Source organism: Typopeltis vanoorti, chromosome 13, assembly GCF_054136105.1.
Source record: "Typopeltis vanoorti isolate ZY-2024b chromosome 13, IOZ_Tvanoo_1.0, whole genome shotgun sequence".
Classification (NCBI taxonomy): Eukaryota; Metazoa; Arthropoda; class Arachnida; order Uropygi; family Thelyphonidae; genus Typopeltis; species Typopeltis vanoorti.
In genome coordinates, this window is record NC_143561.1 from 7,441,416 (window position 1) to 7,465,722 (window position 24,307).

Genomic DNA, 24,307 nt, shown 5'->3' on the forward strand with positions numbered 1-24,307 from the left:
ATTTGATCATCTTTAATGCCACCAGAATGGAGGTCTTACTTTTTCTCTTGCAAAAGGTATCTCAGTTCACCTACCTTTACCCTCAGCAGTACACAAATTACTAGACAGGACCAGATCTCTCTTCTTGGACTGACACTATTTCCTTCTAGTCTCTTCTGATATAAGCACATCACATCAATAGCTTCCTCAGCATCTAAAAAACAAAACATTCTCTTTCACTGAAGATGATATTTTTTACTTACCCAAATTCATTCATCCTTTGAATACACAGTTCAAATGTTTGGGGTAGCACACCTGAAGCCTCCCTAAAAATTCTCACTACCATCAAATGGATTGCAGCTCCCGTTACAAAAGATCCCTCCTTTATGGACTCGCTTCAACCTTTGTCTCAGATGCAATGTTTTAGTTCTGTGTATGTTCTACAGATACGTCCATGATCACTACTTCATCAAACTGGCAACCATAAATTTTTCACTTTCTGTTGGTCTTGTACAACACAAAGCAGCAGCTTCCCAGAATCCCTATTCAGTGCAAGTGCATATGCACTGAACCTGCTTCTTCTCTTCCTCTTTTATCTACCTCTGTCATCTGAAAGCTTTCCTCATGAAGTATTCCCAAACAACTATCTGCTACTCTTCAAAGAAAATATCAATACACTTCTTTCTCAATCACACCTCAAAACGATTCCATATCCTTACATGTCAAGGTTCGCTGCAACATCACAATTATTTTCTGAATTGTAATTGCAACTTTTGCTATGTAACCTTTGAACTTTAAATTCCTATCTACCATTACACCAAGATCTCTAGCCTTGATAATATACCATTTTATACCTCCAAACTTTACATTCTCACTTTACATATGAAAATGAGAATAGTTATTATTACTTTCATTATTAATGTATATTTGATCATAGAAACTTAATTTTGACTAAAGATATGTAATACAGGCTGCTTAAGGGTCAAAGCTGTATAACTGAGAAGAGATCTCCACATCGCCTTTATACTGAACAAACGAGGATGGGCTGGCAATTTGGGATTTAGCCGACCAAACTGTATTCTTATTGGCTTAAACCAAAATATAAAAATCATGGTACAACAAGACAGAGTTTCATGCCGACTGAGGCATCGCCTGGTTAAACAAGGCCCCCATTGTTTTTGCCATGGAACCAGGGCAAACAGTGAAAAGTCAGCTACCGGAACAAATCCTAAAAGACACTCCAACTAGTCACCAGAGTTCTAGATCAGTACTATCAATATAAGAAGCCTGAATGGGAAAGAAATGGAGCTAGCTGAGGAATTGGATAAGTCTCAGATCGACATAATAGGGATGACTGAAACCAAAAAGACAAAATCTGGTGAGATTTTTCCAAACAATAAATACAAAATGTTATATTCAGGTAATGATAATCAGGGAAAAGAAGGTGTAGCTATAGTATTGAACACAAAATACGAGGCTAATCTTCTTGAATGGCAAGCAATATCAACTAATGTGGACAAATATCAGAATGGAGAATTGGACAATGAGACTTATTTGTGCCTACTGAAGGTTCTACTAAGGTAGAATAGGAGGATTTTTTTCAGGTTTTAGAGAAAGCAACTGACACAATGAAAAACGAAAAGTTGCTCCTTGTTGGGGATCTAAACAACAGAGTAAAAAATGATTGTCAGACATACAAAAATATTTTGGCAAAATTGGAGAAAAGAGCAAAGCTAATGGCAAATAACTGTTGAATTTCTGCTCAGGACATGGACTGGTTATTATTAACACAATCTTCCAACATAAAAACGTGCACAAATTTACATGGCGAGAAGAGGCAAGGAATAAGAAAAGTCTCATTGACTATGTTATGCTGATAGTGATGTTTTCCCACTGGTGAGGGAAACTAGAGTGTACAGAGGATTTGAAACTGGAAGCAATCACCATTTAGTCTTGAGAGTTTAAAACTGAATTTCATACTAAAAACAAGAACATGTAAGAAAGTTTTAAAGCAAATAAAAGCTGAGCAGCTCTCAGATGTAAACTGTAGACTAAAATACACAAAGATTATTGAAGAAAATATGAAAGCGTTTGAGAACAGGAACCAAACATTGGAGAGTCAGTGGCAAATCCTGAAGAAAACATTGATTGATTCAGCCAGAGAGGTATATGATGAGGTTGTCTGCAAGGATAGAAAAATCAGAACCCCATGGTGGACACAGGAAGTTAAAGAGGCAGTGAAGGAAAAGAAGAAAGCATAACAAAAGTTCCTAGCAAATAAGTCATCTCGTGCTCTTAGAAAATACAGAGACAATTGTAAGAAAGCTAAATACTGTGAAAAACTAGCTAAACAAAAGTCATGGGAAGACTTTGGCAAGAACATAGAAAATAAATATCAAGAAGGTGATAAAATATTCTGGAGGCTGTTGAAAAAAGCTCAGAAATGGGAGAAAGAGTGCTGTAAAAGAAATTAGAGATGAGAAACGGGACACGAAAACAGGAGAAAAAGATATCTTTGATATCTTTTTCTCTGTATAGAGTAATTACTTCGAAAAATTGCTAAATGAAACAATTAGTAACAGCACAGTGGTAAAAAAACAGTGACTAGTGTTGGATTCTGAATATATAGAGATTTGAGTAATTAATATTTGCTTCAGAATCCAACACGATCTTCCATCACATAAGCTAGACTTGTAATTATTATTTAATGTAAATCACTTGTTTATAAATTAATATTCATGTAACTACCTTTAAGTTTTATTAATATTTAATTATTTAATCAAGGATATATATTAATAGTGAAAAGACTCTGTATTAAAATATTATTAAGTTTATGTTATTTATTGCTATGTTAATATTATAAGAATTTGTATTCAACATTTTAACTGCATATTAATTGAAGTGTAAATATTCCTTATTTGTTCCTGTATGTAGGGGTATAACGTTGTGCAATACCTCAGTTTTATTATATTTTGTTTTGGTTGTCATGGAGACATATGTAAGATAGCTAGCACGAGTTTAGAACAGTGCGTGACAGATTAGGATTGAAGGGCTGGAAAGGATTTTAGTTGAAGAGAGCATGAGAATAATTTCGGCAGGAAGAGGGAATATTTAAGCGAACAACGGAAAAAAATGATTCATTCGGATGGAATCGGAGGAGACTGATTCGGGGAATCAGAGTGCGATAACAGCGAGTCAGCGAGTCACTCAAGTAGCTAATTAAAGTTTACTAGTCGAGGAGTGAGTTAGCTAGTAAGTTGTAGAACAACAAATAAAGCAACGGAAGATAGCAAGGTGACAACTGGATGACTAGCTGTACTTTAGTTGGCATTTAAATTCAGGACCGACTTTTTAGGGACACACGGAAACTTGAAGCTTAGCACGGAGTAACTAAGAGAATAAGTAGAGGCAGCAAGGTTGAATTTAAACGATAGCTGTGTTAAGAGATATAGTGCCTAAAAGATTAATTAAATGCCAGAAGTATAGGCAATTGTGCATAAAAACTTCAAGTTAAAGAATTACTGTGTGTTATCTTAGTTCAAGAGTTATTAGTAGAATACTAAATTGGTCAAGTGATGTCAAAGATAGTATAAGCCTTTTGATCTGAGCAAGAACGTTTAACTATGTGAATTGCGACCATTAATTTATTCAGTTATTACTAAGAAGATTTGTTTTAATGAGTGTTGCTAATTGTTTTAAGTGTATACAGTTATAAGAAATGTTCATATATAAGTAGATGAACAAGGAAGATTACCAGTAAGAATCATCCAACTAATGATATGTGTTGTATGGAGTATGGATTTAAGAGTGTATACTTGTGAAGAAGTGTTACTGCCCTATTATTGTATTTGGAACTTAAGTAACTATGAGATATTAATGCAATTGATCACTAAGGAACTTTATGACATTGAACTTTATTAAATAGTTAAATGGACTTTGTGAAGGCTGTATTTCAGACAACAGATTAACCATTGCCTGAGATAGTATCACTATATTATCAGATGAGCTCAAATGTTTATACCATATTCAGTGATTTAAACTAAAGTGTATAATTTGTAAGCCTATATTAAATGTTTGTTTTGTTGATCTAAAGTTGTATTTTGCCTGAATCTCTTTTAATGCACAGTTCATAAAATAATCGAACCAAAGCAGGTGAATTAAATAAGTTAAATAAACTCGGCCTGTATACATAATAATAACATATTAAGGGGAAATAGTTGAGAGTTGGTTTTACTTCAATTCTTGGACTAATTTAGATATAGGACTCACAGAGGAGATGGGCAGCCTTCTGAGGGGATGGTGCAGAACATCAGTAGAATGGAAGTGACGGAGGCCATGAAGAGGATGAGGAATGGAAAAGCGGTGGGCCCCGACAGAATTCCAGTGGAGGCATGGAAGGCACTGGGGGAAGAGGGAATTGACCTGCTGTGGGACCTGTTCATGAAAGTTTGCCAACAGGAAAATATACCCGAGGAATGGAGGGAGAGTACTCTTGTTCCCATCTACAAGGGTAAAGGGGATGCACAAGACTGTAAAAATTACAGAGGAATAAAGTTGATGTCCCACACAATGAAGATCCTAGAAAGGGTTCTTGATGGTAGATTGAGGGAGGAGGTGGAGATTGCAAAGGAACAATTTGGCTTCATGCCTGGTAGATCAACAACAGATGCTATCTTTGGGTTACGACAGATGATGGAAAAATATCGAGAGAAACAAAGGGAGCTACATCTGGTATTTATTGATCTGGAGAAAGCATACGATAGAGTGCCAAGGCAAGAAGTCTGGAGGTGTCTGAGGGAGAAGAAGGTGCCGGAGAAATATGTCAGGTTGGTGCACGAAATGTACAGAAATGTGAAGACAAGTGTTCGGACCTGTTTGGGACAGACAGAAAGTTTTCAAGTAACAGTTGGCTTGCATCAAGGGTCTGCATTAAGTCCGTTTCTGTTTAATATTGTGATGGAGGTGGTAACAGAGGAGGTGAGAGAAGATGCACCTTGGACAATGCTGTATGCAGATGACATCTTGCTGTGTGTAGATTCAAGAGAAGAAGCGGAAACTAAACTGGAAAGATGGAGAAAAGTACTGGAAGAGAGAGGTATGAGACTGAGCAGAAGTAAGACAGAGTATATGTGTTGCGCAGTGGGCGGTGGCCAGGAGACAGACCTGGAGCTGGAAGGAAATGTCATCAGGAAGGTGAGAGACTTTAGATACTTAGGTTCGACAGTGGAAGAAGATGGAGGAGGTGAGAAGGAAGTGGGATGCAGGATACAAGCAGGTTGGAGGAACTGGAGGGAGATGGCTGGAGTGTTATGTGATAAGAGGGTGCCGATCAATCTGAAAGGCAAAATTTATATGACAGTAGTGAGGCCAGCTATGACATATGCTATAGAAACTGTGGCCCTGAGGAAAAATAACATTAGCAGGATGGAAGTAGCAGAGATGAGAATGCTTAGGTGGATGTGCGGTGTGACCAGAAAGGATCATCTGAGAAATGACTATGTCAGGGGAACAGTGAAAGTTACGAACTTAGGAGCGAAAATACAGGAGGCAAGGTTGAGATGGTTTGGTCATGTGATGAGGAGAGAGGACGAATATGTGGGAAGAAGGGTCATGCAGATGGATGTGCAAGGAAGGCGGAAGCGTGGGCGGCCAAAGAAGAGATGGAGGGAGCTGGTAGAAGAGGACTTGAAGATGAAGAACTTGGATGTGGTGACAGCCCAAGACAGGAAGGTGTGGAGGAGACTCATAATAAACAGTGACCCCACTTAAGTGGGAGAAGCTGCAGAAGAAGAAGAAGAAGAAGTGGCACAGTCAATAAATACAAATTTTCTCTATATTTGGATTAGAAATCAACTAGCAACTTATTTTTTGTTTAAGAACATCGTAGTGACAAACATGACAGATCCAAGGTATAAGTTACGATGAAATAGGATCCAACACTAGCCATGCAATCAGCAATACTTAGCCATACTTGAAGTAGAAAAAGCCATCAGAAGCCTGAAATGTGGATAGGCAGCTGGAGTAGATGATATTCGACTAGAAATACTCAAGTATGGAAGTATAAAAGTCTTACAGTGGCTACACTGGATAGAAGGCAGCATGGATAGAGGGACAAATTTCAGATGATTGGCGTAGAGCTCTCATAGTACCCATATATAAAAACTGAAATAAAACTGAATGTGAGAATTACAGAGGTATTTCTCTACTGAGTGTTCCTAGTAAGATTTATACAAGTATACTTGGGAAACGGTTGAGAAATATTGTGGGAAAAAAAGTTTGGTGAAGAATAAGCTAGATTCAGGCTAAGTAGAGGCTGTCTGATCAGATTTTCACTTTACAACAAATAGTTGAGAAATCAGGGGAATATAACAAAGATCTGTATTTAAGTTTTGTAGATCTGGAGAAGGCATATGACAAGGTGCCAAGAGAGAGGCTATTCAAAATGCTACAGTTATATGGTGTCAGTGGGGCATTATATCAACAATACTTAGTCTTTATTTCAGTTGTAGTCAGCAGCTAGAATTGAAGTACAAGAGGATGGTTTTATGTTAAATCTGGTGTCAAACAAGGATGTACATTACCCCTCTGTTATTTATTATCTATATGTGTCACATTATGAAGAAAAGTGACATTAAACCTGATATCCAAATTGGAGATGTTAATCTCAGCTGTTTACTCTGTGCAGATGATGTTATACTTCTAAATAAATCTGCTGCAAGTTTGCAAGATTCCTTGACTAAAAGGAATAAATGTTGTAATAGATATAGTATGAAGGTCAGCAATAACAAAACAATCATCATCATCATCATCATCATCAAATCCCTGCCATGTACCCTCAAGGGGTGTACAGGATATGACAGTATTACATGAAAAAATTACATCATTACTAACTTCCTATCTACAATTTTCCTCCAAATCAGTCTGTTACTTGTCAAGACTCCAACATTATCAGATCTTATATTTCTATCGTCTAAGGCACTTTGAACCGTATCAATCCACCTATATCTTGGTCTTCCTCTGGGTCGTTTTCCTGCCAACCTGGCAGAGAACACTTGTTTTGCTAATCTTTCCTCTCCCATTCTATTTAAGTGACCATACCATCTGAGATTAGCTCTGCTAACGCATTCCTGGATGCTGACAATGTCAAGTTCTTTCCTAATATCCTCATTTTTAATATGATATTGCCACTGATGCCATCTGTTCATGCCTCTAATCTTTCTCAGGACTCTCATATCTGCGGTCTCTAGTCTTTGGTCAAGTGTTTTACTTCTGACCCAGCTCTCAGATCCATAAGTTAAAATTGGTTTGAACACAGTCTTGTATACAGCTAATTTAGTGTTCCGACTAATTTCTTTCTTATTCCATATGAATTTATTCAATTGACTTCCCACGATACCAGCTTTGCTGATTCTGTTGTCTATTTCTATATTTAGTTTACCATCTTCAGTAAAAATTGTGCCTAAGTAGCTGAAATGTTTTACTTGTTCCACAGGTTCTCCATTCACAGAACACAGTTGACATTTTCAATGATTCTGCCTATTTTCATTGTCTTTGTCTTTTTATTGCTGACCTTCATACCATATCTATTACAACAGCTATTCAATTTAGTCAGAGAATCTTGCAGACTTGTAGCGGATTTATTTAGAAGTATAACATCATCCGCATAAAGCAAAGAGCTGACATTAACATCTCCAATTTTGATATCAGGTTTAATATCACATTCTTTCATAATGTGATCCATATAGATAATGAATAACAGAGGGGATAATGTGCATCCTTCTCTCACACCAGATTTAACATTAAACCATCTTCCTGTACTTCCTTCAATTCTAACTGCTGACTCACAACAAAAATAAAGACTAAGTATTGCTTGATATAATGCCCCATTGACACCATATAACTGCAGCGTATTGAATAGCTTCTCTTGGCACCTTGTCATATGCCTTTTCCAAATCGACAAAACTTAAATACAGATCTTTGTTATATTCCCATGCTTTCTCGACTATTTGTCGTAAAGTGAAGATCTGATCCTGACAGCCTCTATTTGGCCTGAATCCAGCTTGTTCTTCACCAAGCTTTTCTTCCCCAATTCTTCTCAACCGTTTCTCAAGTATACTTGCATATATCTTGCCAGGAACACTCATTAGGGAAATACCTCTGTAATTCTCACATTCAGTTTTATTTCCCTTTTTATATATGGGTACTATGAGAGCTCTAGTCCAATCATCGGGAATTCGTCCCTCTGTCCAGGCTTTCTGAACTATGCAGTGCAGCCACTGTAAGACTCTTATACCACCATACTTCAGCATTTCTGGTCGAATATCATCTACTCCTGCTGCCTTTCCACATTTCAAGCGTTTGATGGCTTTTTCTACTTCAAGTATGGATATGTATTCCTGACTGCATGCCTGGTCAGTGTTTTTTATCACTGTGCTGTCATCACTGCTTGTTTCATTTAGCAGTTTTTCAAAGTAATTACTCCATACTTCAAGGATATCTTTTTCTCCTGTTTTCATTTCACCTTTATCATCTCTAATTCCTTTTACAGCACTCTTTCCTCCATTCCTAAGCTTCTTCAACAACCTCCAGAATATTTTGCCACCTTCTTGATATTTATTTTCTATATTCATGCCAAAGTCCTCCCATGACTTTTGTTTAGCTAGTTTTATACACTGTTTAGCTTTCTTACATTTGTCTCTGTATTCTGTAAGAGTAAAAGCTGACTTATTTGCCAGGAACTTTTGATATGCTTTCTTCTTTTCCTTCACTGCCTCTTTAACTTCCTGTGTCCACCAGGGAGTTCTCATTTTTTTATCTTTGCACACAACCTCACCACATGCCTCTCTGGCAGAATCAATCAATGTTTCCTTCAGAGTTTGCCACTGAATCTCCAAGGTTTGATTCCTGTTCTCAATCTCTTTCATTTTCTTTTCAATAATATTTCTGTATTTTAGTCTACAGTTCACATCTGAGAGCTGCTCAACTTTTATTCGCTTTAAAACTTTCTTACATGTTATTCTTTTCAATATGAAATTCAATTTTATCCTGCTCAAGACTAAATAGTGATCACTTCCAATTTCAAATCCTCTGTACACTCTGGTGTCCTGCACCAGGGAGAAAACATCACTATCAACAATAACATAGTCAATGAGACTTTTCTTATTCCTAGCCTCTTCTCTCCATGTGAATTTGTGCACATTTTTATGTTGGAACATGGTGTTAGTAATAACCAGTCCATGTCCTGAGCAGAAATCCAACAGATATTTGCCATTATTATTAGCTTTGCTCTTTTCTCCAAATTTTCCCAAAATATTTTTATATGTCTCACAATCATTTCCTACTCTACTATTTGGATCCCCAACAAGCACCAACTTTTCCTTTTTCATTGTGTCAGTTGCTTTTTCTAAAGCCTCAAAAAATTCCTCCACTTCTACCTTAGTAGAACCTTCTGTGGGACCATAGGCACAAATAAGTCTCATTGTCCAGTTCCCCATTCTCATATTTGTCCACATTACTCTACTTGAGACTGACTGCCATTCAAGAAGATTAGCCTCGTATTTTGTGTTGAATACTATGGCTACTCCTTCTTTTCCTTGATTGTCATTGCCTGAATATAACATTTTGTATTTATTGCTCAGAAAGATCTCACCAGTTTTGGTCTTTTTTATTTCAGTCACCCCTATTATGTCGATCTGGTACTTATCTAATTCCTCAGCTAGCTCCATTTCTTTGCCATTCAGGCTTCTTACGTTGATAGTACCGATCTTTAACTCTGGTGATGTTGAGTTGGGGTTTGTTTTCAGATTTGTAACAAAACAAATACAATGAAAATAGGCAGAAGCACTGAAAATATCAACTGCATTTTGAATGGAGAACCTATAGAACAAGTAAAACATTTCAGCTACTTAGGCACAATATTTAGTGAAGATGGTAAATTAAATATGGAAATAGACAAGAATCAACAAAGCTGGTATGGCAGGAAGTCAATTGAATAAATTTATATGGAATAAGAGAGAAATTAGTCAAAACACTAAATTAGCTGTATACAAGACAGTGTTCAAACCAATTTCAACCTATGGATCTGAGAGCTTTGTTAGAAATAAAACACTTGACCAAAAGCTAGAGACCACAGATATGAAAGTCCTGAGAAAGATTAGAGGGGGGTGAACAGATGGCATCAGTGGCAATGTCATATTAAAAACGAGGATATTAGGAAAGAACTTAATATTTTTAGCACCAGGAATGTGTTAGCAGAGCTAATCTCAGGTGGTATGGTCACTTAAACAGAATGGAAGAGGAAAGATTAGCGAAACAATTGTTTGCCAGGTTGGCAGTAAAAAGACCCAGAGGAAGACCAAGATATAGGGGGGGGGGGGGTTGATACAGTAAAAAGTGCCTTAGAAGATAGAAATATAACATCTGATAATATTGAAGTCATGACAGGTAACAAATTGATTTGGAAGGAAATTGTAGATAGGAAGTTAGTAATGGTGTATGTTCTTCATGTAGTACTATCATATCCTGTACATTCCTTGAGGATACATATCAGGAATTTGATGATGATATGTAATACCTTTACAATATGGTCACATAGAAAATCCATCATTTACATGATAAAATTAAAGTGAGCACAGAGTGACGGTAAAGAAGAAGAGACATTCTTTCAAATGTTCCATGAAATAATTAGAGCTTTGGAGAGAGAGAGAGAGAGAGAGTAAAAACTCATGGAAAATCTTTCAATCTGCGGCTTGCAGAGTTTATCCTTCTACAATAAGCAGCCAGAATAGTCAAATAATTTACAGAAGTTAGCAGAAAATATCCATGAAATGTGATGCTATTTCCAATAATAATTTTAGAAGGGCAAAACAACAGTAAAAACTAATCACAATCTTCACCTTAACTTTAGAAACAAATCTGAGACATTCTTTATGTACAACAGTTTTAGCTAAGATTACTGTTGATTACATTAATTTAGTGAGGTATAACATTAATTTACTGAAAATTGCATAAAAATGTTGATAAATAAGATGTTTGATACAATTGACCAGAAGGAAAAATGGAAATATAATCATTCTTGTGACTAGGTTACTTTTTTTTGTCCTTACATAGGCGAGCATAACAAGTTCACTGTTTTAATTACAGTAGTATAACTGGTGTAAAATCATTGCATTAATAAAAAAAATTTGTTTTTATAGCACTGAGGACTACAACTTAAAAACTGCACAGCATATTACAGGTCAGAATCCCATGATTTTTATATTTAAATACAACGTAACTTATTCCTTATCTAGGTTATTTAACATTTATTATACTGTAAAATTTACCTTCATAATTCTGACAGGACTGAGATCTTGCATATTAGCTCTTCCATGACCTTGTAAAAATGGTGGCTCCTCTTCAACAAGTTCAATTTCAATATCCTCATCTAAACATACAGAAATGATTTTTTATACGAGACCATCATGACAAAATAGTAATAAATAACAATGATATTTAAGTACCTTAATTTAAATAATGACATCTATAGCTAATAAGTGATTAGCTATAGAAATATGGATTTCAAAATAAAAACTCGAAATAAAGGACAAAGATTCTTCTTTGGGCTTCTAGCTTTTTTTTTTTTTTTTTTTTTTTTTTTTTTTTTTTTTTTTTTCCCCCCACCATCTACAATTTTCTCCAATTCATTATCTGCATCTCTTTATATGTTATCCGATCATATGGGGTTTTGAGGCTAGTATGTAAGCAGTCTGTTTAATGGCTATGGAAATTAGGTTATTCATTCTGTTTCTTTCTTAGAAAGCTCTGTTTTTATTGTATATTGCTGCTGATTTTCATTAAAAGACACAATTTTGTATTTGGTATATTTTAACTAATCAATTCTGAGATAGTGCAATACTAAGAAGAGTAGTAAAATATTATATTAGAGCAAAACAAAACAGAATGCTAATGTGAATGGTGAAGTTGAGAACAAGAGGACTTGCCCAGATGATGGAAACATCTGGATATTGAAGATGAATTAACTTCAAAACACATTTAGAGAAGCAGAGAAAGAACAAAGTTAAGCAGCAAAATTCATTCTGAATAACAACACATAGACACAGTTGAAAATATATTACATTTAATTTGGTTTTGATTTAATTGTGGATCATCGTCAGTATAAAACAATTTGAAATCAAAAAATTAAATAATGACGGTATAAGAGAATACAACCTTTCCTTATATGCAACTGCAAGAAAGCCAGGTAAAAAAAACATTACTATTAGGATCAGCATGCCTGCATGCAATGATAAAAAATTATATAATCAAACCATATCTTAATAATAATTTTTTGGCTTAATGATGCTCATATTTATGGCAACATCTAATATAGTAATTTGGCTTCATTTCAAAGATTCCTGTGGCTAGTACTCTATTAATAATTCATGTTCTGCAAGACCCAATTTGTTCCATTTCTTGGAGGAAATGTAGACATGGTGATCAGAAAAGTTTTTATAGAAACAGATTGGCCTGTTTGTCCAAAGCAGTGGCGCACTCAGGATTTAATCTTGGAGGGGGCCGAGCACTCATGATTTAATCTTTTGGGGGGGGGGGGCAAGTTGAGTAGACGATTTGAGAATGCACACTACGCATTGCATACGACCTATGAATGAGCATCTGCATCGTTCACCTTCCGTTCACAGCAGCAGTGATTCCCGAGAGCTATAGGGTAACCCACCTTATGTGACTGCTACTTCATAAGTAGAAATAGAAGACACGACACAACATAAATAAAAAAATGAATTTTAGTTAGGAAAAGATTTTCAAAACATTTTCTAGTGTTTTCTTTTCTTTGGGGGGGGAGGAGAGCAGGGCCCCTTGGCCCCCTCCCTGGGTGTGCCAGTGGTCCAAAGTAGAATAACCTGCAACTGCATGGATCTGAATAGACTCCAAGTAGCAGAAGAGATACCTTACTCTACACAACTCACATCAACCACCGCTGCCCTCAATTCTGATCTCCAAGCCATCCTCCAATGGGGGCTCAAGATAACCTTGTCAATTTCAATGTGCTAGTAAAACCCAGTTCTGTCTGATTTCTCACAAAAATAACCATTTTCTCACAGTATTATTTTTGATAACACATCCAAATTTCCAGACAAGATGAGATCTCTCTCTTCTTGGAATTATCTTGACATCAAACCTCTCATGGCATAAACACATCACAACCTTTATGTCCTTAGCTTCTGAAAAACTAGGATTTCTCTTTCACTCAAGATGTTACTTCAACTCTGAACAGCTGTTAATTAACCTTATGAAAATCACGAATCCATCCAGCTATCAAATACTGCTCTCACATTTGGAGTGAGGATCCCAAGAGTTCCATCAAAATGCTTGACTCAATACAGAGGAGAGAATTAGACTGATTAATGACCCATCTGTTATCAACTCACTCTGTCAACTTTGGCACAGATATTTGGCTTCTGCAATTTGTGTATTCTATAAATATTTTCATGGCAAACATTCATCTGAAATTCAATAATTCCTCCACACAGTACTAAGCCTATTAGAACATGTGCAGCTGCTACCCAATATCTCTTCAAAGTACACCTTGAAACCCACAGAACAAATTTTTTTCCCCGCTTCTGCCATATTGTGGAACAGTCTTCCCCTAATGTGTTTCCCAAGGAATACAATATAATATAGGCTTTTAAATCAATTGTAAACAAGTTTCTCCTTTCCCAACCCATTATCCATATACGGTACTAATGTACTATAGATTGGTTGGCCAACCTCTCATGTATGGGCCGAACATATATCTTTTGGAGATGGTATCAATGAGGTAAGTGAATTTATAGGCTTAAAACTTCTGGAAATATTAAACTTCTTTAAGGTATAAGAAATGTATTCTGAAATGCCTTTAACGTACTGGATGGAGATTCTGCATGTGTCTTCTATTCTAATAGAGGATAGAGAAAATTATTGATAATCATCTTTATTGTTTTGGGGTTGTAACTATTGAAAATGGCAATTTTTTTAACTGTAGAAATTTCTTTCTGAAATAGGTTACACAAAGAACAGATAATATGAGTTCTTTATTGATATTTAATAATGCAAAAACGAAAGAAGGGATTTAATAATGCCATATTTTTGTGAGAGATGGTGAGCTGAAGTCTGATGGATATAGTGATCCAAAATTGAATGTTTGTGAAAACAGATGTCAATAAGAATCCATCCTATTCTCTTTTTTATGAGAAGGAAAGATTTAGTTCCATTTGATCAGAGTTCCAAAGTGAAACTGATTCTGTAATTAAGGTTATTAATTTTTTGTAAGAAGAGCCTTGTTGTTCACGTGAATTATTCTGAACAGCAAAGACAGCATCATATATTGAAGGTTTTGTATGAATCAATAATATTTTCTCTTTTAGTTGTTTTAAATAATACCCTCAATTTGTCGATAAAGTTTTTCATTCCAGCTAAAATATCCAGAATTCATAAAGAACTTGAAGAGGTCTAGAATATCTGATGGAAATTTAGATAAACATTCTACAGTGTCAGATAGAAGAACATTTGTAAAAAGTGATGTTAAGTAAAGCTAAAGTGGTCCAGATACAACTGATTTCAGTGGAGAGAATTAGTATGGTCAGAGTAGATAGTTGCAGATCTGTTTGCTAAGATTTTGATAGCACCATACTACTGGGAAGGATGAAGGTATGAGTAAATTTTTGTGGACAGAAAATAATAAGGATGATCTAGGTAGCCATGTGACCAGGACTTTTTTCAGGACACTGCCTCCTTAACATCTGAGTTAAGAAGTAACAATTTTTTTGTCATGTAATTCTGAGTTTTGATATCTTTGTTAACAACTTCACCACATGCTACCTCCTGAATCAACCAATGTTTTCTTCAGATTATGATCAAGGAATCTCCAGGGTTCTTGTTTTCCAAATCAATTTTGTTCACAATCCTTATTTGAATACATGACTGAAAGCTGTTTGACTTTCTTTTTTAAATCTTTTACATGTATTTTACTTTTCAGTAAGATATTCATTTTTATCCTGCTCAAAACTAAATAGTGATCACTTCCTACTTCAAATTTGCTGCATACCCTTGTATATCAGCACATCGACTAACAATAACTGTCAATAAGACAATGTCATGTTTTTTCCCCCCAAATTACTCCAACTATTTCTCATCATCATCATCAAATTCCTGCCATGTACCCTCAAGGGGTGTACAGGATATGACAGTACTACATGAAAAAATTACATCATTACTAACTTCCTATCTACAATTTTCCTCCAAATCAGTCTGTGACTTGTCAAGACTCCAACATTTTCAGATCTTATATTTCTATCATCTAAGGCACTTTGTACCGTATCAATCCACCTATATCTTGGTCTTCCTCTGGGTCGTTTTCCTGCCAACCTGGCAGAGAACACTTGTTTTGCTAATCTTTCCTCTTCCATTCTATTTAAGTGACCATACCATCTGAGATTAGCTCTGCTAACGCATTCCTGGATGCTGACAATGTCAAGTTCTTTCCTAATATCCTCATTTTTAATATAATATTGCCATTGATGCCATCTGTTCACGCCTCTAATCTTTCTCAGGACTCTCATATCTGCGGTCTCCAGTCTTTGGTCAAGTGTTTTACTTCTGACCCAGCTCTCAGATCCATAAGTTAAAATTGGTTTGAACACAGTCTTGTATACAGCTAATTTAGTGTTCTGACTAATTTCTTTCTTATTCCATATGAATTTATTCAATTGACTTCCCACGATACCAGCTTTGCTGATTCTGTTGTCTATTTCTATATTTAGTTTACCATCTTCAGTAAAAATTGTGCCTAAGTAGCTGAAATGTTTTACTTGTTCCACAGGTTCTCCATTCACAGAACACAGTTGACATTTTCAATGATTCTGCCTATTTTCATTGTCTTTGTCTTTTTATTGCTGACCTTCATACCATATCTATTACAACAGCTATTCAATTTAGTCAGAGAATCTTGCAGACTTGTAGCGGATTTATTTAGAAGTATAACATCATCCGCATAAAGCAAAGAGCTAATATTAACATCTCCAATTTTGATATCAGGTTTAATACCACATTCCTTCATAATGTGATCCATATAGATAATGAATAACAGAGGGGATAATGTACATCCTTGTCTCACGCCAGATTTAACATTAAACCATCTTCCTGTACTTCCTTCAATTCTAACTGCTGACTCACAACTCAAATAAAGACTAAGTATTGCTTGATATAATGCCCCATTGACACCATATAACTGCAGCGTATTGAATAGCTTCTCTCTTGGCACCTTGTCATATGCCTTTTCCAAATCGACAAAACTTAAATACAGATCTTTGTTATATTCCCATGCTTTCTCGACTATTTGTCGTAAAGTGAAGATCTGATCCTGACAGCCTCTATTTGGCCTGAATCCAGCTTGTTCTTCACCAAGCTTTTCTTCCACAATTCTTCTCAACCGTTTCTCAAGTATACTTGCATAGATCTTGCCAGGAACACTCAGTAGGGAAATACCTCTGTAATTCTCACATTCAGTTTTATTTCCCTTTTTATATATGGGTACTATGAGAGCTCTACTCCAATCATCGGGAATTCGTCCCTCTGTCCAGGCTTTCTGAACTATGCAGTGCAGCCACTGTAAGACTCTTATACCACCATACTTCAGCATTTCTGGTCGAATATCATCTACTCCTGCTGCCTTTCCACATTTCAAGCCTTTGATGTCTTTTTCTACTTCAAGTATGGATATGTATTCCTGACTGCATGTCTGATCAGTGTTTTTTATAACTGTGCTGTCATCACTGCTTGTTTCATTTAGCAGTTTTTCAAAGTAATTACTCCATACTTCAAGGATATCTTTTTCTCCTGTTTTCATTTCACCTTTATCATCTCTAATTCCTTTTACAGCACTCTTTCCTCCATTCCTAAGCTTCTTCAACAACCTCCAGAATATTTTGCCACCTTCTTGATATTTATTTTCTATATTCTTGCCAAAGTCCTCCCATGACTTTTGTTTAGCTAGTTTTACACACTGTTTAGCTTTCTTACATTTGTCTCTGTATTCTGTAAGAGTAAAAGCTGACTTATTTGCCAGGAACTTTTGATATGCTTTCTTCTTTTCCTTCACTGACTCTTTAACTTCCTGTGTCCACCAGGGAGTTCTGATTTTTTTATCTTTGCACACAACCTCACCACATGCCTCTCTGGCAGAATCAATCAATGTTTCCTTCAGAGTTTGCCACTGAATCTCCAAGGTTTGATTCCTGTTCTCAAACTCTTTCATTTTCTTTTCAATAATATTTCTGTATTTTAGTCTACAGTTTACATCTGAGAGCTGCTCAACTTTTATTCGCTTTAAAACTTTCTTACATGTTATTCTTTTCAATATGAAATTCAATTTTATCCTGCTCAAGACTAAATAGTGATCGCTTCCAATTTCAAATCCTCTGTACACTCTGGTGTCCTGCACCAGGGAGAAAACATCACTTTCAACAATAACATAGTCAATGAGACTTTTCTTATTCCTAGCCTCTTCTCTCCATGTGAATTTGTGCACATTTTTATGTTGGAACATGGTGTTAGTAATAACCAGTCCATGTCCTGAGCAGAAATCCAACAGATATTTGCCATTATTATTAGCTTTGCTCTTTTCTCCAAATTTTCCCAAAATATTTTTGTATGTCTCACAATCATTTCCTACTCTACTATTTAGATCCCCAACAAGGACCAACTTTTCCTTTTTCATTGTGTCAGTTGCTTTTTCTAAAGCCTCAAAAAATTCCTCCACTTCTACCTTAGTAGAACCTTCTGTGGGACCATAGGCACAAATAAGTCTCATTGTCCAGTTCCCCATTCTCATATTTGCCCACATTACTCTACTTGAGACTGACTGCCATTCAAGAAGATTAGCCTCGTATTTTGTGTTGAATACTATGGCTACTCCTTCTTTTCCTTGATTGTTATTGCCTGAATATAACATTTTGTATTTATTGCTCAGAAAGATCTCACCAGTTTTGGTCTTTTTTGTTTCAGTCACCCCTATTATGTCGATCTGGTACTTATCTAATTCCTCAGCTAGCTCCATTTCTTTGCCATTCAGGCTTCTTACGTTGATAGTACCGATCTTTAACTCTGGTGATGTTGAGTTGGGGTTTGTTTTCAGATTTGTTCCAGTAGCTGACTTTTCGCTGTTCGCCCTGGTTCCCTGGCGAAAACAACGGGGGCCTTGTTTAACCGGGCGACGCCCCAGCCGGCATGAAATTTTGTCATGTTGTACCATCATTTTTTATTTTGGTTTAACCAGTAAGAATACAATTTGGTCGGCTAAATCCCAAATTGCCAGCCCATCCTCGTTCGTTCAGTATCAAAGTAGATACCCAACTATATATAGAAATAGTTCACAACTATTTCTATATATTTTAATGAATTTCCTATTGTAATGATTAGATCTCCAGCAAGAATCACCTTTCTTTTTTTTCTTTATATTAGCTGCCTTCTCTATGGACGTGAAAAATGCCTCTTCTTCCCTACTAGAACTTTCTATGGGAACTTATGCACAAAGAAAGCTTCTTGTTAATATCTAGTATATGTAAAGAAAGGCTCAGGTGTTGTTCACTTGTTTTCCTTGTTCCCTGGATACTGAACGCTGTCTCTGTCAGCTCTCAATCATCCATCAACAATCTCCTTGTGAGCATGTGCACTCTATGTAAATGGCAAGTGAGAAGTTAAATATAATGGCTGATATGTTATCTCTGTTAGCTTAAACAGAATGTCTTCACAAACAGCAACCAATATCTCAACACTTAACAATTTTATATTACATAATTATGAGTAATGTTGTTCATTACTCATAATAATACTTTAGACACTCAAAACATGACTCTGACAAATCCACTCATTATAGCCACTTACAATATACCCTCTTGAAATTTAGAAAATTTCTTGAACATATGGGAGTGTATAAAGTTCCCTGTGCCTGCAAGTTAAATCAGTTAACATCCACCTTGAAGAACATAAAAATTACATCCAAGATCATCTGTATGGCAAGTCAGGATTGGCAGACCATGCTCTGGATACTCCTTCATATAGGATCAGATGGAGAAAAACATCTATATTACATAGAAGTCGCTACAGGTCTGAGAGGGGCTATTCTTAGACTCGGCATCAGCTATAAAGTACTCTCCCAACCTCAACAAGTATGGTTGCATTAATTTATCAAAGATCTCAGAAAGTATCCTTTTATGACCTAATAACTGGAATGCTCTAAATTAACTTTTTACTAGTCAAAATAATCATAATTTACAATTATGAATCTTTTTATAATTGTTTCTCTATTCTAATATATCATTAGTTTAGGTTTCGTAACACATATCAGCACTTGCAATGTGCCCGTTATTGATATATTATTGAATATATTATTTGAAATTGATGTACTTACTAGATTCTGATAGTTTGTAATAATTTTTAATCTCCTTTATTGTAATATAAAATTATTAAGTGTTGAGATATTGGTTGCTGTTTGTGAAGACATTCTGTTTAAGCTAACAGAGATAACATATCAGCCATTATATTTAACTTCTCGCTTGCCATTTACATAGAGTGCACATGCTCACGAGGAGATTGCTGATGGATGATTGAGAGCTGACAGAGACAGCGTTCGGTATCCAGGGAACAAGGAAAACAAGTAGAGAGTGAATGGAAGTTTAAGAACACAGATCACAGAATTTTGTTTTAGGAAGTTTTAAGTAAACTTGTCAGAATATATATTAATAGCAGATTCCAAAAAGGGAATTGTAACAAGGTGAATGTTACAATTCCCTTTGTGGAAGAGTAAGACTGTCAAAAAGTAAATAAAACATTAAGCAAATGTTTTATTTAAATATTAAATGAAAAATGAAACTAAATGAAAAGTTTTGCCTTCTTTCTCAAGGACGTCGGTGATATTGATTTATCAGAACAAGTGATGTAATTAGAGGAATATGAAACTGTAAGTTAGTTTTAATGAAGAGTTCTACTTTGATGCACTGTTTATAAAGTAGTAAAGGAAACTGTTTTTCTCTGGTAGTGAATTTATGATTTGTGTGTCTTGTAATAAAACTGCCTGAGGTAAGAATATTTATACTCCAGTGAAAGAGTGAGGATGAATGCAACAATTTATGCTAAATAAGGAAAAACACTGCATAGTCCCAGGGAAGTTAATAAGTTTTATATTTTTTTTTAAAAAAAAGGTCCAATAAAGAACTAACTAATGAACATTTATTGTTTGTAGGAATTCATTGTGAAATAAAAAATTTCAGACTGATAGACTTATTTATTATTATTATCATCAACATTTGACTTCCATGGAGTCGGAGACTCATCGTGGGAGATACTCACTATTGCATACAATGCTCCACCAACCGGGTCTTAAACTGATTCGTGTTCACAACGCACTCAGGCAATGCATTCCACTCACCAACTACCCTCCATGCAAAGAACCTGCTTCTCACTCCTTTGCTCACACCCTCCTTACACAGTTTCAAGCAATGGCCTCTTGTTCTACTCCCCTCTCCCATTCTATGAAAAATCTCTTCCATGTCTACCTGATAACAACCCCTGACCAGCTTATATGTCTCAATCATATCCCCTCCCCTTTTCCTCCAATTCATGAAGCTCTGCAACTTACATTCTCTCAATCTGTCCTCATACTCCACATTCCAAAGACCACCAACTACCTTTGTGAATCTTCTCTGTACCCATTCCAACATATCCTCATCACCATGAAAACCTGGCGACCAAATCTGTACACAATAATGCATATGAGGCCTGATCGAGGCCTTATACAATGGAATCATAACTTCTCTATTTCTGCATGTCAGGGTTCTCTGCATCATTCCATTATTCGATGTGATGTCTTCACAACTTGTGCAATGTGGCGCCTGAATTTCAGGTCCTTGTCCACCATCACTCCTAGATCTCTCATCTCCTCTACTTCTGTTAAAGTTTCCCCACCAAGTGTATACTTTGCATCCATCGTTGCTTACTAAATCTCAAATCCTTACACTTGGCAACATCGAACTAACAGATCCACTTACCTGTCGGGTTTAACATCAGCCTGACTGTACATTGCTCTTCCCAATTTTGCATCATCCACAAACAGCTGGATATCACTAGTTAAACCCGACCCAATATCATTAACATACAAATTGAACAACAATGACTCCAAAACTGACCCCTGCGGCACACCACTGTGACCGTTCTCTTTCGAGATACTGCACCTCCACATACAACTTTTTGATACCTATCTGACAACCAGTCACTGATCCAACACAGAAGTCTGTTATCCAATCCCATCTGTTTCAATTTAAAAGATTGTCATATGGCAGTCTATCAAAAGCCTTTTGCAAAATCCAAGTAAACCACTGTATATGCATCTCCTCGGTCCAAGGTATTTGTCATCTTGTTATAGTACATAAGTTAGTGAAACATGATCTCCCCCTTAACAAACCCATGCAGATAACCACAGAGAATACTGCTGTTATCAACCCATTTCTTCACCACAACTCCAGATATACAGACCAGCCTATAATTTGAAGCTACAGCCTTATCACCACCTTTATGCAGTGGAACAATTTTACCCTCTTTCCACTCCCTTGGAACCTGCGCTGTTGCAAAACAAGCATGCCAATGCTACTGCCAGTTTCCTGGAACATTCCCTTAAGATGTGTGGTGATATGTCATCAAATCCTATTACCTTATTAACATCAAGGTTATTTATTTCATCAAATACCTTTTGCTCACTCACAATTAAGTTATCCTCTCCTATGTCCTATACACTTAAGTTCCTCATTATTCCACCCTGATCAGGATGAAATACACAAATTGATCACTGAATACCTCAGCATGTCTTCTGCAGCAGTTACCATTCTACCACTTTCATCCCTCAACTTCATCTTTCCATGATCATTTCTCCTTCTACTTGCCACATATCTAAAAAATTATGGCACCAGGGAGGGCAGAGTCTCCCTGGTATATGTCTATCTAAAGTATATGTATATTTATCTAAAGCAAATGAAGAAGAAAGATATAAAACATTGGTTTGTTTTCTTTCATAAGATTGAAAGAAAATTGGATAAATAGGCAGTGCACTGAGATAGAAGAATTACAAAATAGGAACAAAACCAGAGAAGCATTCCTGAAAGAACTTAATGGAAATGCAAGACATACATAGTCTAATAACATCAAGGACAAATATAGAAACATAATCATTGATAAGGAAAAGATAAATGGAAGATGGGTGGAGTACTTATCAGATCTCTATGATGATGATAATGGTAACATGATAGATGATTCACGACACTTTAAATTAAACATAACAACAGATACCACTCTACCGACAAGAAAGGGGATAGAACATGTAATTAAGAATCTTATTAATAATAAATCCGCTGGGTGCAATAATATCCTGGCTGAGCTGCTGAAAGCTTTGACTAGCAATAATAACAACTATTTTAGTGGAATCCATTCAGGATATCTATAAAACAATAGAATTACCTGAAGTTTTTACAACATCTATCTGCATACCAATTCCAAAGAAAAATAATGCACAAAATTGCGAAGATACAGAACTCAGAGCCTAATATCCCATGCAACTAAAATTATTTTAACCATTGCCAAACAAACAAATTGAAAGAGCCTTAATCGGTGAATTGAGTGAACAATAGAAAGACTTCAGAAGAGGAATGGGAACCATTAATGCTATCCTGGAATTAAAAATACTAATAGAAATGATAAATGCACGTAAACACAATAGATCGTTTAAAATAGAAAACAAGCCATGTGATGTTATATCACTAAGTATGAAACGGAATATTTTGAAGTAGAGACATGATTTAAAAAAAATAAAATAAAATAAAATAAAAATACATGCTTTCCTTGAACAAACGTTCAAACCTATAACAGGATCTATGTAATAGGCAAGTCCTGGACCAAAGGATGTTGTGGTCAGTTTCAATCCCATGCTGAGCCAATCCAGACTTTTCAGGTTTGTTGTGAAGAATGGAGGATTGATGTTCTTGGATTCTTTTTTCAAGAGAAAGTCCAGTCTGTCCAAAATAGGATAGATCACAGTTGTACGGAATTTGATAAACTCCAGGAAGAGATAAAGTTGAGCGTTTGTCTTTAGGAGAAGGAAAATGAGAAGACAATTTGTTAATAGGTGAATAAATAGCTGTTAAATCATATTTCTTTAAAATTCTTGCGATAGGTTCTGAAATACCGGAGATATAAGGAATTGGAACTCGGCGTATTGAAACTTTGTTGTTTTGTGGAGGATTATAAGAATTGAGAAGATGTTGAGTACTTTTTTTCAGAAAAGCCATTGAGTTTCATGTGTTGTTGGATAGTAAAAAGTTCTTTCTGTAGATAATCAAAGGTAGAACCATTAGTTTTTGCTCTTCTGATGAGGCATTTTATAATTCCTGTTTTTTGACATGGATGATGGGCTGATTCTTTAGGGATATAATGACCTGTGAACGTTGGTTTCCTGTATACTGTAGATGTAAGAATATTTGAAGTGACCGGATGAGGAGAAGAACGTCTAAAAAAGATAACTGGTTGTTTTCTTCTATTTCCATAGTAAATTTTATATGATGATGCAAAGAATTGATACTGTTTAAAAAAGAAGGTAAAGAGTTTTTGCTATGTGGCCAAATAGTAAAGATGTCATCTATATATCTTACCCAAAAGGATGGTTGAAGGAAAATAGATGAGAAGAGAACTTTTTTTTAAATGTTCTAAATAAAAGTTGGCTAAAGCAGGAGAAAGAGGACTTCCCATGGCCGTTCCTTCTATTTGGCTGTAAAATTTATTTTGACATACGAAATATCCAGAATGTATTATGAAATCGAACAGTTTTATAATGTCTTCAGGAAAGATGTCAGCAAGTAATTTTAAAGTTTCCTTGAGAGGTACATTGGTATATAAAGATTCTATACCAAAGCTAACCATAAGATCTGTAGGTTGCAATGAGACATTTTTTAATTTTTCTAAGAAATGTGAAGAGTTCTTTAAAAAAGAATTAGAGTTGCCAATGTAAGATTTCAGTAATTTAGCTAAATATTTGGTTATACGGTAAGTAGGAGAATCAATACAATCTACTATTGGACGGAGAGGATAGTCAATCTTATGAATCTTTGGAAGACCATAAAATCTAGGAGGTCTTGCAAAATGAGTTTTAAGTCTTTCAATTTGGTCTTTATCTAAACTGATGACCTCATCTAAGAGAGAATTTAATTTCTTTATTTGTCTTTTGGTTGGATTATAATCAATTTCTTGATATGTG

General features: G+C 35.7%; 1 protein-coding gene across 2 annotated transcripts in view; it reads right to left on the reverse strand.

Annotated features, from left to right (window-relative positions):
• Positions 1–24,307, reverse strand: part of pea (ATP-dependent RNA helicase pea) — a 319,525-nt gene that overhangs the window by 137,069 nt on the left and 158,149 nt on the right. For both annotated transcript variants that reach the window (XM_090402685.1, XM_090402684.1), the window contains exon 12: positions 11,304–11,404. In XM_090402685.1, coding sequence (XP_090258811.1) covers positions 11,304–11,404 — 101 coding nt within the window. The remainder of the gene's footprint in view (positions 1–11,303; positions 11,405–24,307) is intronic.